This window comes from Siniperca chuatsi, linkage group LG15, assembly GCF_020085105.1.
Source record: "Siniperca chuatsi isolate FFG_IHB_CAS linkage group LG15, ASM2008510v1, whole genome shotgun sequence".
Lineage (NCBI taxonomy): Eukaryota > Metazoa > Chordata > Actinopteri > Centrarchiformes > Sinipercidae > Siniperca > Siniperca chuatsi.
The window spans coordinates 16,895,653-16,909,220 of NC_058056.1; the positions used below are offsets into that span (position 1 = coordinate 16,895,653).

The window sequence follows — 13,568 nt, forward strand, 5'->3', positions numbered from 1 at the left end:
CATCTTAGTTTCGCATATTAGCATGCTAACATCTGCTAATAGCTCTAAACACAAAGTACAGCTGAGGCTATTGGGAATGTCCTTAATTTTTCAAGTTGCAAACCAGTCATAGTCCAGTCAATCTGGGCCCCAACCCAGGAGAAATTGCTATAGTAATGTTTCATAGTTTTTATTGGTCCTAATACCCTCCTGCATCATATATTAAGAGTATACCTTCATGGATTTAGTGGAACATACTTTTTCAAGGTCAAAAACAAAGTTTCAATGTTTCAGAGTGGGTAAAATTATGTTAAGACTGGAGGGTCTGTGTACACCTATCCAACATATTTGGTGTCTTCCTAAGTTTTCGGGGTCAATCTTTCCAATAAAACACTTTTTCAGAGGATATTCTAATGTCTTGTACTACTACCCCAACACACAATTTTCCACTTACAGTTTGTGCCACACTGCTCCTATGGGCGTATCCGCAACTACACTGGGTATAAATTGTTCCAATATATCACTGTAAACACAACTATGTTATTTTAATTATATTAATAATATTAATTTTATCAGCCCTCAGCTAGCTGCAGTGACATCAACCAGTGTTTGCAGCTCTGTATTCGAGTCAATGAGAGAAGCTGGCAATGCAATGTAGTCTTCCAGCTGGCAGGGTGACAAGACTGTTCGTTAGCAGAGTTACAGTACTACTTTTGGTGTAGGGGATCACGGCGCGGGGGAGACAAAGGGTTGGGTTGACGTAGAGATGCAGAGTGTGTGTGTGGGCTGACTGGTTCTACTGGCAACTTTGAGCATCTTTACTCGTTTTATCATTATCGTATTTGTTAATTCAAAGCAATGTATTCACAAATATTAACGAACAAACCCCAAATTTCAAAAGCAACATGCTGTGCCTCATGATGATGTGCCAGAAAGAGACTGTTTGGAGTTGGGAAAGGGGTATCTCTGCGTCTTGTTTGAGAAAGCGACTCATTCAGAGTACAGGCCAGCATTTAAAAAAAAAATCTGCTACTAAGGATGCTAAGGATTGCTGCTGCAGGGGAAAGGGCTATGATAGTAATCTACAAAGGCAGACCAATGTATAGACAAAAATTATATGAAAAACGTATGTTCAGAAGCAGAGATACGCACTTCTTTGTGTGACACTGTGACATGAAGGCCCCAAATTTTGACCCTTGGAATTACCTTGATCCACTAAATATATAACAGTATACTTTTAATATGTTATTTGGATGTCCCTAGGGATCACATAAAACCTTGAATGATTACTATTGCAATTTTCCCTGGATAAAACCACAGATTACTGGACTATCAATCTCTGGGGACCACAAATGTTTATAATTTACTTATCCAGGGCAAACCATTTAATTTTTGATATATTTCAGTCTGGACCAAAGTCATGGACTGACTGACAGACTGACAATTCTACAAATTTTAAAGGAATCTGGAGCTACTTGCCCCATTAACACCCACAAGGGCCATGTAACCTGATCTGTTCCCCTCAGGTGCACACACATCATCACGTTCAACAGTAAGGGTCATTGTGAAGAGGAATTCCCCGCTCCCAGCACCGTGAAGAGAGGCCTTTTTGTGTCATGGAGAGGAAGACACAGGGAGGCACAGAGTATGCCTCATCTCGCAGCTGTTGCTCAGTCCTTTGTACCTGTAAAGTACTGACAGCCGTCCACTGTTTTCACCTTTAGACCATTAAGCACATCAGCAGTGACACGGGTAACCTTTACGACCTTGGATCCTCTGCATACCTGCGTCTTAATGTTAAATATGTAGTGTTTTGTACAGGTCAGGAAGCACAAATAATCAATGTTTTTTTTACTGAGATAGATATCTTTTTGTCCTTTGTGCGCAAACCTGTATTTGCAAAACATTGTTTTTGTGAAGTCAGGGTTGACAGTGTGCCACCATTTTGGCTTTGTTGTTTTTCTCCCCTCACATGATAATGAAGTAAAGTTTGTCAGAAGTAAATGGATGAGAGAAATCTATTGTTAATGGATTCATGAGTAATCATCTGTCTTTTCTTCATGGCTGACATGAGGAAACTGCAGCCGTGAAATTCAATAGGTGGTAGGTCATGGCTGTATTGCCACACAGTCAACTCACCTTTCATGTTATAAATGTCATGTCCAGTGTGGCTCACACAAAGAATCATTAACTCAACCTTGCTGTCAGCGTCTTTACCATTGAAACAAGGCTCCGACCAGACAGAATATTAACTGTTGTTAGGTCCTTGGGGGAAATATGAGGTGCAAAGTGCAAGTGGCAGCACCACTGCCCCATTCTAGCATTATAAAGCAGGATTTAAATACATGTCACTGAGGTGATGAAGGCTTTTCTGTGTATTTAATAGCCTTGTGTGGAACACAAGGCAATACCAAACCAATGGGAATTCAGACTATGGCTGCATGATATGGTAAAAAAAAATCATATTGTGATTATTTTGACAGATATTACGATTGCACCATTAGTGGGAATGTTCATTTTTGCATCACAATTTTCATTTTCACTGGAAAATGAGAGAAAAGAGAAATGCTAACGTCAGCATGCTAACATGCTCACAATGACAATGCTAACATTCTGATGTTAGGTAGGTATAATGTTTAACATGTTCACCATCTTAGTTTAGCATGCTAATATTTAGTAATTAGTGCTAAACGCAACCTAATCACATGTTGCTAAAAAACAAGAAGGTTGATTTTCAATAGTTAGTTAGTTTTGGTGATATTTCAATCTGTGAAGACGCTTCTGCTCATCTGGATAAAAAATATTCAGTTGCTTAATTTTTTTTTTATTTCCTAGTTCAAAGAATATGGTAGCCCGAAGTGACATCCTTATATTGAATATAAAGTTTAGTTTTGTATGAAAATATAAAATAGTGTAAAATAACATTAATTTACTAGATAACTAACTGAACTTGAACTTTGTGAACTTTTTGGTTCAGGTAAAAATCAAGCAAAGAGATATAGCTCACTTCCAACTACTATCTTGGACTGGGAAATATAGCCACAACTTGCTAAACAAGTTTAAAATCTTTTTTTATAACGTAGAATTTTCAAAGATTTTCATGATTTTACCTTTTGAAAAAAACGGATGCTCAGCTCTGTGACTCGAATGTAAAGATCATTTTTGAAAGGCACAAACGAGGGCTTGTGCTAAAAGTGGAATATCTTTGGATGAATATATGTCATGCAATCCGAACATGTTAAATCTAGCAGGTGCTATGTTTATAGCCTACATTGGACATTTAGCTTGAGATTCTGTTCCTGTACCTATATTTGCATCCCACGTGTGTAACCCCTAAAATAAACAACACTAAACGTGGCTTTTAAGAATAAGTCTTTATGTATTTCTCTATGTGAAACAAATGGTTATTATACTACACAAATAGAAGCGGATACTGTAAGAGACAGAGACCATCTCTGAGAAATAAGTACAGAACATGAAAATACACATACCGGTATAGAACTGTAAATTATTGCTTGTTTTGCTACTTTGTTTTCTGGATTCCTACAATACAAGACACAATATTCATATTTCAACAGAAACAGTACAACAGTGACAAACGGTATTATTGACCTTTTTAGTAGACGTTCCCCAGAAATAAAAGAAACATTCAAACAGAGTCCATGTTGAACACAACACAATGACAGTTGGTTTTGATTGAGCATCTTTACGACTTATTGTTACACATTTTTGTAATTTTTTTCCCCCATTACAACATTGCCAAGAGAAGCCGTAACAAACTGCACACTGGGACTGGCCTCAGCAACAACAAAAAAAAACAAAACACTTGGCATATGTACATAAATATACATTTTCATTTCAACTGTGACCAAAATGCACCCAGTTTTAAACACCATGACCACAGAGAGTAAAAAAATCTTCACGAGTGTCTTCCTCCTGCTGCTCGCTGCTTCCTCTTTATCATAATCCACCTCAGTAGTTCCACCAATCTGCTGTCTGCTTAGATAACTGTGACAGCTTTACTTCAGTGCCAATAAAACTGCACTCTGCCAACATGGTGCTGTTTAACTTTCTCAGAAGGTAAGATGAATGTTTCTTGTTGACAAACACGAAAACAAAGACATTGATTTTGTTTTGCAGTGTCATCCTGCCTCATTTAAAACCTATAACTGTACTGCGCTGTCTTACATCTTTACAGTAGTACACTCCAATAGATCCAAAAGGCCTGAAATTCTCCGAGGTTCACACTAGCAAAAAGGAAGTGGAGTGTTTCACTCACTGCAATATGCTGGTGAAAAGGCTAACCAGGTGTTCAGCTTGAGATAAAAGAAAAAAAAACACTAGAAAGAAACAGAGAAGAAATGCAATGTGCTTCCTACTTTGTCTCAAGAAAGACTATTTTTATGTGAAGGAAATAAACAAAACACTGACAATAAAGTGCTCACATGCAGACTGACTGTCTTTTGCTTACTAATATTGTTACATAGCAAAAAAAGTCTTTTTAGATTTCATGCTGTCTAGTGACAAATAAGGTTTAGACTCAACGCTGACACCCAAAAAGCCCTGTTAGGAACATTTGTTCATGTTGCTTCTAAAGCACTGAAATATTTCATTAAATAAGTAGGTGAAACACTGATATGATATGGGACCGTGGGGAGAATTAACCAAAAAAAGGAATATATTTAAGTAAGGAGTTTATGAATTTTAGTGGTGATTTGTTCATTCTTCCAAAAAAGTATGTGTGCCAATATGAAATAAAAAAGAATGCAATAAAAAGTTGTGCTGCAGTTGTGTTGGGAAAATGTGATTTCTTTCTGCTCACTTTAACAATATACATCAGTGTCTCAGAGTAAGAAAAATCGTTTTATGTTGTCATGACACAATGAGGTGATTGAATGCTTTGGTTGATATCTCATGAGGCTAGCTACTTTTACATTTTCTCAGCAAAATGCTTTTAGGTAAACTACAAAATCTAAAAGGACTTTTTCCGCAAATCTACTACTCAGCTATTTACAGCGAGAAGCAGCGCAGTATTCTGGTGCGCAGCAGGAGACGGTCGAGAGCCCCGCAATTGCGTGGAGATATCAAGAGATACTCAGTGCAAAACAAGCAGTATAAGGTTTCAGAAGAAAACCTGACACATAGAAAGTGGGTTTGATCAAACGACATAACCAAGACATTAAAGATGTGAATTACAACAAACAGAATCAGAAAAAATAAAATCAACATCCCAAACCCCTTGAAGAAAATGAGGGGGATGAACTGTCTCTGATCCATCAAATTCCAACAAAAGCGACAAATGCAAATTTGCCATCAAGTTGAAGACTGAACTGTCAATCTTACGAAAAAACCATTCAGCTTTTTTCCCCCTAAGACGTCACTTTAAACTCTGCACGGGGATATGCACTTGCGTCAAAAGCGTCACACTATTTCCCTGTCATCACAAATAACAATAAAAAAACACCTCAGCTCCTCATCTACAGAAGTAACTAAGCATGCAAAAAGTGTTGGGGTATCAAATACATAGTAAGAATACACATCTAGTAGTTCAGCAAAAAACAACACCTCTCCAAATAAAAAAGACAAAAAGCAAAAACGAGCAAAACGAAAAGAGTCAAACAACCACCACAACGTTGTTAGTCACATATGGCGCTTCGTGCTGTGTGTGATGTTAAATAGGTTCCTTTTTCTTGATATATCTTTTTATTATTTGTGTTTCTGTACGTATTTTTTGTAATACAGTATATACATGCAGACAAGAGCGGGAACATCACACACTCAATCTTGATGCAAGCTGCGGCGACAAACCAGAAGATGTGAAAATGGATGAAAAACTATATATATATATATATATATATATATATATATATATATATATATCCTGAAAACACAATTTATTATTAAAAAAAAGAAGAAAAATGTCTTTGTTTAGAAGTATCGCATATACCTCAGCTGAAGATTATTGTACACACAACTGTGAGACAAAAGGAGAGGTAAAAGCTAACAAGCTAACTAACTAGCAAGCTACTGAGCAGGACTAGCAATGAGAGCTGAGTGTGTGTGATAAGTGACAGGTGCCTGCGTTGGGACAGGTATTTCCACCCCTCTTGCTGAAAACGAGGGGGGTTGGTGGAGTGGAGGCAAGCATGCCCGCTGCTCCCCATGCTGTCCGCAGAATGTGATGAGTGTGTGTGTGATTCTCATCCATCCCCTTCAAGCCGCCTCATTCCATCGCCACGCTCCCCACAAACACCGTCTTCGAGCAATGTTTGTTGGTTTGTTTTTGCTTGTAGTTGAACTGAAATGAGGGGCATCGACGCTCTCTGTGAGTGCAGAGACGAGAGAGAGAGGGCAGGTGTGTTGCGGGTTTAAGGGGCGGTCGGGGGCCGCGCCGGTGTCAGGGTGGAGGCCTCTCTAATTGAAGACTGTAGGGGGTCCGTCGGGACGTCTGGTTTGGACGATCTGCTGCTTTGGCCGCGCTGCTTCATCCTCCTCCGTCTCGCTCTCGCACACATGGACGACCACGCTGGGGGTGGACTCTGTCCCCGCATGGAGCTCGTACTTTTCACCTAGAAGGGAGGAAAGGGATGGAAAGAGGGAGGGGAACGGTGGGAGGGAGCAGGAGTTACAAATATTTTTTTTCTACATTAAAAACCCCTATCTGACATACGAGATTTAAGAGGTAGTGGTGCAAGTGGTGCTCGGGACATCTATTCAAGTACTGTACTTAAAGAATAAGATTATTGTCTTATTTATCTTATTGTCAACATATCCCATGAAAAGACAACAACAAACAAAGGCATTGTAGTTTATTTTGAGTCATTTTATTACTCACTAGAGCACCAAATGTGTATTAATACATGTCTGAAAACAGTCCCCAACATTTTCTCCTCTTGAAAAGTATTTCGAGACAGATTGCCACATTGTTGATTTTGGTCGTTTTATGGAATTTGCCGATAACGAGAAAAATATAGTATAGCAATAGCCTTATTCTTTCAGTGCAATTTTGAGGCACTTTACTTTAGTACTTCCATTTGATGGTACTTAAACTCATTCCACTACATTTCAGAGGGAATTATTGTACTTTTTGCTCCACTACATGTATTTAACAGCTACAGTCAATGGTTACTTTGCAGATTAGGACTTTATAACCTTTGATCAGCTTATAAAATATGATGATCAGTTATATATTAAACTACCCAACAGTACATAAAGTTAGAACATTTAAATTCAAGGCATCGGTAATATTAAAAATAATTTAATATAATATGTATAATCATCCAAGATTCTGCATATGTGCTTTTACTTTTGATACTCTGGTACATTTGGTACATTTTGCTAATAAAATTTTGAGTATTATCAGTTGCTTACTTCAACTAAAGTAAAATATTGTTTATTACTTTTACCTGTAAAGGAGTATAGTGAGACAGGCTTGAGCAGATCTGGTTGAAATAATATGCCTATGTAGTTTATTATTTATTTATTGTTACTATTTATTAAACATTGAGGATATTTTTTACAGCATAAAATAATCTACTGTTTGTCCATTGCATTGAAGATCAGGTCAGCACTCAGGTGGAAGGACATGGCTTCAAGAGAAAACAAAAAGACTTGCCTTGGAATTGTCCTGCCATTTGTCCAGATGCCGAACTCGGCAGACTCAGATTGAAAACATACACTAGATTGTATCACAGTTGCCATGGAGATGAGATCAGACAGCTGGCAGACAGGAGGAAATTGGTATAGTAGCTTTTCGTTGTGGTGCCAAACAGAAAGATGGACAGTGAATAGAGTCGTGCTGTTACCGCAGAGAGTTGACAGAGGGAGTCAGCGCGCTGTGCTGCAGCCCAGTACTAATCTGATTTTAGATGCCAGGATGTGAAGCGAAGAACAAAGCCATTTCCTGATGCCTCATGTTGCTATGATAACAGCCAAATGTGTCAAAAGTGATCCTCTGGGCTGGACTGTGTGTGTATGTTTGTAAGTATGTGGAAAGTTTAATCATGTTTTTGTTGATGATAAAAAAAGATAATAGTGCTCAAGTGAATACAGACTTAGAAGTAATGTTTTCCACTTTATCAGCATGAGCATACCCACATACACAAACATGGAACGACATTGTGGACCTGACACACCTTTTCATGTGTGTTAGGTGACATTTTATAAAGGTTGCTGCAATCTAAAATCTTGTCGACAAGGCAGACAGAGGTGACATTATCTCTGAGCAGAAAAGCTGCCAGGGAGCGAGGTTGCTGAAAAAGATCTTAAAACCTTCAAAATGTAACTGTGCCAAGCTGAGATGCCTACACATTTCATACGCTTGCTAAAATTGTAATAGGATGGGAACTGCAAAAAGATCTGTAGTGAAATTGATCTACATTTTAATCATTACATAAATTTGTCATGATTCCCATTTTTGAATTTCAAATTACTTACAATACACCATTTACAATGATAATAGTGGCAGATTTAGCACACAGATTAGGCCTTTCGTGTTTTTATGTAATGGCCACATACTGTAGCCTACATAGCATCATGCTAAAAGAGTGAGGCTAAAGCTAACAGGTCCCAGGCAAAAAGTTTGCTTCTTAAACCAGTTGATGATCCATGTAGAAGACATGAAATTAAAGAATCAGCATTGTTCTTGTATTGAAGGGTACTAGTTAGTCCTAGTATTATGTATGATAAGGAAAAATGTTATTTCATTCTAACTGTTGGAGTTAAGTTTACAAACCTGTTCATATTTTCAAACTGTATGTCTTCAGTTTTAACATTACCAGAGAAGGCCTTTAGAATGAAGATTAAGCAGCGCTATCTCGGGTAACATTTGCTGGAATTGCTTGAAATGTCCCCAAATTGACATTACCATAAACTCTGACAGTGTCCAGGATCGGCTAACCTGTAACCCCACAAATGAAGCTCGAATGAAGCACTAGAGAAAGTTCAGCCTGGAAGATTTGACTTCTGCATGCTTACGTGTAGTAATATTCATACCATTCTGCCATTTACTCCTCTCACGCATGCTCACTTATATCTCCTGCTGACATTATCCGGGGCTGTCAAATCAGGACATCAGCTGTTCCATCAGCTGGTCTCATCTATCCAATAGCACAGTGACACACTTTAATTGTCAACCTATCATTCTACTACCGTCTGTTTAAATATGATTCTCTCTCTGCCTTCAGTACGTTCATGCAACGGTTGCGCACCCCTCCACCTCCCCATCTCCATCTCTCCATCTCCATCAGCTCATCATTCCATCAACCTCTTCTGCCATCAGCCTCAGCAGAGTCATCAGCCGCCACCACCAGTGTCTAGACTCCATGGGGGGATTTATTCTGCCACTGCTCAAGGCAGATGCCCTCCACTACCAAAGTCTCCCCGTGGACTGTAAACATTAACATCTCACATCAACTGTTTAGATAAACACTACCTTTAATTTATTCACCTGTCTCTCCTGATTGAAATGTAGTTAGTTAATGGTGTGCTCCTTGGCCATGGAAGTTTGTTTGCTATATTGCATGTAGTAAGCTAGCTAGCTAGACATACTAACAATTGTAGCAAGTGTTAGAGCAGATTAACAGTGTTTAATTAATTCTTAACACTTTTTCTCTTGTGTTTTTGGCTTTAGAAAGGCTAAAAAGAAGACACCATCCTCCAAACTGTAACGGATACTCCAGGCTCCACAACCCACTAACTATCCACACCTGCTCCCAATTACACTCCTGCTCCACATTAGCTCTCAATCACAGGCAGCATAAAAGCCCTGCGCTCACCTCAGTATGTGTCTGACCTCGTTCATGACTAGGACTCTCCACACTACTCGGCATTACGCCTATTCGCCATGCCTCCAGCGATCTCCCTGGCTCCAGCGTTTCTCCTGTCTCCAGCGTTCTCCTGTCTTCAGCGATCTCCCTCCTACAGACTACACTCTCTCCATACCCACTATATCTGGCTGTTCAATAAAGAACATTCTTTGTCCATCTTGGTGACCCCTGCCTGTCTGTACTGTAACAGAAGGTCGGACCATTACCGAAATGACAGCCCTGAGCCCCAATGACCCCTTCCCGGACCTGGAGGATGTTATCTGGCGATATCTCCTCACCCTCACCTCATTCCCACCAGCGCTTCCTCAGACACTCCTTCAACCCCTCTGGCTATCAGGATGATTAATCAATTACAGACCTTCTCAGGCTCAGCAGAGGACTGCGAGGGATTTTGTTGCGGTGTTTCCTGGTCATCGGCCTATATCCACACCAGTACCCCACCGAGCGATCCAAGGTGACCTTCTTGGTGTCCTGGACCGGCAACGGACCACAATCTTTTCGCCATTTCATATCACACCTCAGGAAAGAGTTCGGCACGCCAGTCAGTACCTCGTCAGCCAGTCCTCAGCCTGCACCTCTACCGGCCAGTCTTCAGTCTAGCAACCCACAACTTCCCTGCACCGGAACTCCGCCGCCCAGCTGCTCGCCTGCTCCGTCAACGCCTCCAGTTCCAGATCTGCAGCAGCCTCCAGTCCCTGCTGGATCGCAGCAGCCATCGCAGCAGACAGCAACCCCTGCAGGGTGGCAACAGCTCCCCGCTCCCTGGACTCCCTGCTGGATCGCAGCAGCTCCCTGGACTCCCTGCTGGATCGCAGTCGATTCCTTTCCCGGCTGGATCGCAGCAGCACCAATCCCTGGCCGATGCTGGATCGCAACCATCTCTGGATCAACGCAGGACTGACTGCTGGGTCGCAACAAGCCACTGAATCATCGGTGAGGTCACAGCAGCAGCCGTACCCTCCTTTTCAGGCAGAGGAGCAGGTTCCGGACTCCCGGACACCACCGGTCCAGCCCGCTCCTCAGCCAGTCATCCCGCCGCCGGCTCCCTGTCCTGCTGTCCCGCCGCCGGCTTCCTGTCCTGCTGTCCTGTCCTGCTGTCCTGCCCCTGATCTGGTTCACCGGCTCCAGATGGTTTTCGTCTTCGCCACCGGCCTCCAGAGGGTTCCCTCCTCCGGCTTCCAGAGGGTCCCAGCTTCTGCTTTCACCTCAGGCCTCCAGGGGGTTCCCGCCTTTACCGCAGACCTCCAGGAGGTGCCCGCCTTTACCGCAGCCGGCCTCCTGTGACCTTCCTCCTGTGCCACCAGCACTCGGCCAGGCCATCCGCCCAGGGTCACCAGCCCTGTGCCTGTCCAGTCCCCAGGTCGTCCGCCGGAGGTCCTCAGCCCCGCACCAGGCCAGTCTCTGGGTCGTCCGCCAGAGGTCCTCAGCCCCACGCCAGGCCAGTCCCCGGGTCGTCTGCCGGAAGTCCTCAACCCCGTGCCAGGCCAGTCCCTGGGTTGTCTAACCTCCTGGTCGTTAGCCCGAGACTCCCCGCTCCACACCTGTCCAAGCTCCTGGGCGTAAGCCCGAGACTCCCGGCTCCATACATGCCCAAGCTCCGGCCAGCCGCCCGGATCAACCCGCTCGCCATGGTGGAGGACGACCACCACGTCGGTGGGGTTTTTCGGCCCTCGGGAGCTGGCCGTGGAGGAGGGGGTACTGTCACGGATACTCCAGGCTCCACTACCCAGTAATTAGCCACACCTGCTCCCAGTTACACTCCTGCTCCACATTAGTTCTCAATCACAGGCAGCATAAAAGCCCTGCACTCACCTCAGTATATGTCCAACCTCGTTCATGACTAGGACTCTCCACACTACTCGGCATTACGCCTATTCGCCATGCCTCCAGCGATCTCCCTGGCTCCAGCGTTTCTCCTGTCTCCAGCGTTCTCCTGTCTCCAGCGTTCTCCTGTCTTCAGCGATCTCCCTATACCCACTATATCTGGCTGTTATTCAATAAAGAACATTCTTTGTCCATCTCGGTGTCCCCTGCCTGTCTGTACTGTAACACGAACTCTTTAAATTCTGATTATCACAGGCACACAAATATTGGCATCGATGCACATTTCCTTAAAGATGTCAGAATAGAGCAAGTGGGGGTTAAGCACCCTTGACATTGATGAATGTTGGCCAGCACTGTGGATTTTAAAGTCAAGAATAACAGTGTTGATTCAACAATGTCAACCTCAATTCCTTTGTCAAATTGCTTCTTAGACCTTTTATAACACCCTGCTGAGAAGTGTGAAATGATTTCCTGTTTGTATCTGGGTGACTGTTCAGAGATGACTGACACGTATTTAATGTATACTGCACAAGCTTGTTGAACATAGTTACTGAGTACTGACCAGGTCCCAGCTTGGCTACTGCACACAGCAGGTCGTAGTTGATGACGGGCGTAGCGTCTTCGCTCTGGCTCCAGCCCACAGGTGGCGAGGCAGGCGGCGAGATCAGAAACTGTTTGACAGGCTGGGGAGGGGCCAGGTACGACTTGTCAATGTTCTCGTCGCCGTTCTGGACCTATCGGAGAAGAGATGACAAATGATAAAGGCTGTAATGCTCCAAAGAGGAGATCAAAGTAATGAAGTGAAGTGGGTGAAGCTGTTAAATTCCTCTGGAAGAATTTTCATGTATCCAATTCTAATCTGTACACCTGTCTCATGGTTCACTGGTTCAATACACTGGATAGAGGACATGGCTGCAACCTAACTTCATGTTATACTGCCTGTGGAAAGTGACAAGAGCCTGGATCTCTATACAGGGAGTAAACAAAGTGATTATTTTGAAACAATTGCGCAAAGCTCTACAAAGATGGGTCACATTGGGATAGTTGTTGAAGTTCCTGTACTTTTTACGCATATGAAATCCTGATACTTAAGAGCAAGAAAAGTTACAGCTTCAGTCTTTTAGTCTCAAATTGCAGGCTCCTTCCCATGAAGGGATTTTGGCATTTTGATAGCTGCCAATTGCCATAATTACAATACCTACATGTGGTATCTGCCTGAGCAGTAAAATCCTTAATCCTCTAACATCAAAGTACTGAGAGATGCAGCAGGGGTCATGGCTAGTGATGTATTTGTGATGAAACGGGCATCAATTATAAGTTGACTCATGGTTTCCCAGGAAGCAGAAATTTGATGATTTGCAGGCCAAATGATGTATAGGCATCTGGGCTTTTATGTATTTAAATTACTTCTTTTAAAGACATCTAGCTTGCATATAACTGTGTAACATACCTTTGATGACTACATTTCAATGAATTGTCTGGACTTGCTACACAATGAAATATAGTCATTTAAATGCTGTTGAAACAATGGCTATATGTTACCAGTTAGATATCTCAACTTTTGCTTTTGCTAACTTTTGCAACCAAATTTAGTCCACTTTTAACCAAAATGAAATATCTATCTTTTCACCTACAGATTATGAAATCCATGCCTACTCCAATCGTATTTTTGTAGATATGAGTGCATATGTATAATATGTATCATCACAGTACTGAAGATATATGCTCTTCTTATTTTGTGTTGTATTAGAAAGACACTTCACTTTGTTTTAATTTCACTTTCTCCCCCAAAGGTAACAGACAGACAAACACATACACGCAGCTACGATGGAAGAGAAATCAAGAATTTAGGTGTTCATGTGTTCAGTCGTGTGACTGATGAGGTTTGACAGGAGGGTTGGTGGGTTGTGGAAGAGGAGAGGAGTTGAATGATGCACT

At 42.0% G+C, this 13,568-nt stretch overlaps 2 protein-coding genes across 4 annotated transcripts in view; one reads left to right on the forward strand and one right to left on the reverse strand.

Moving 5' to 3' along the window:
• Positions 1-3,334: 3,334 nt before the first annotated feature.
• Positions 3,335-13,568, reverse strand: part of rcan3 (regulator of calcineurin 3) — a 45,027-nt gene continuing 34,793 nt past the window's right edge. For both annotated transcript variants that reach the window (XM_044166932.1, XM_044166933.1), the window contains 2 exons: positions 12,193-12,364; positions 3,335-6,548 (listed from right to left, as the gene is read on the reverse strand). In XM_044166932.1, coding sequence (XP_044022867.1) covers positions 6,394-6,548; positions 12,193-12,364 — 327 coding nt within the window. In that variant the 3' untranslated portion in view covers positions 3,335-6,393. The remainder of the gene's footprint in view (positions 6,549-12,192; positions 12,365-13,568) is intronic.
• LOC122861896 (acrosin-like) lies at positions 7,227-12,185 on the forward strand. 2 transcript variants are annotated; one of them, XR_006374595.1, is made up of 3 exons: positions 7,227-7,959; positions 9,165-9,369; positions 9,611-12,185. XR_006374595.1 is itself a non-coding variant. In XM_044166934.1 (2 exons), the coding sequence occupies exon 2, from the start codon at positions 10,668-10,670 to the stop codon at positions 11,088-11,090; it is 423 nt and encodes a 140-aa protein (XP_044022869.1). In that variant the 5' UTR covers positions 7,227-7,959; positions 9,165-10,667; the 3' UTR covers positions 11,091-12,185. The 2 variants fall into 2 exon arrangements, 1 of the variants encoding a protein (XP_044022869.1); XM_044166934.1 differs by having other exon boundaries at positions 9,165-12,185.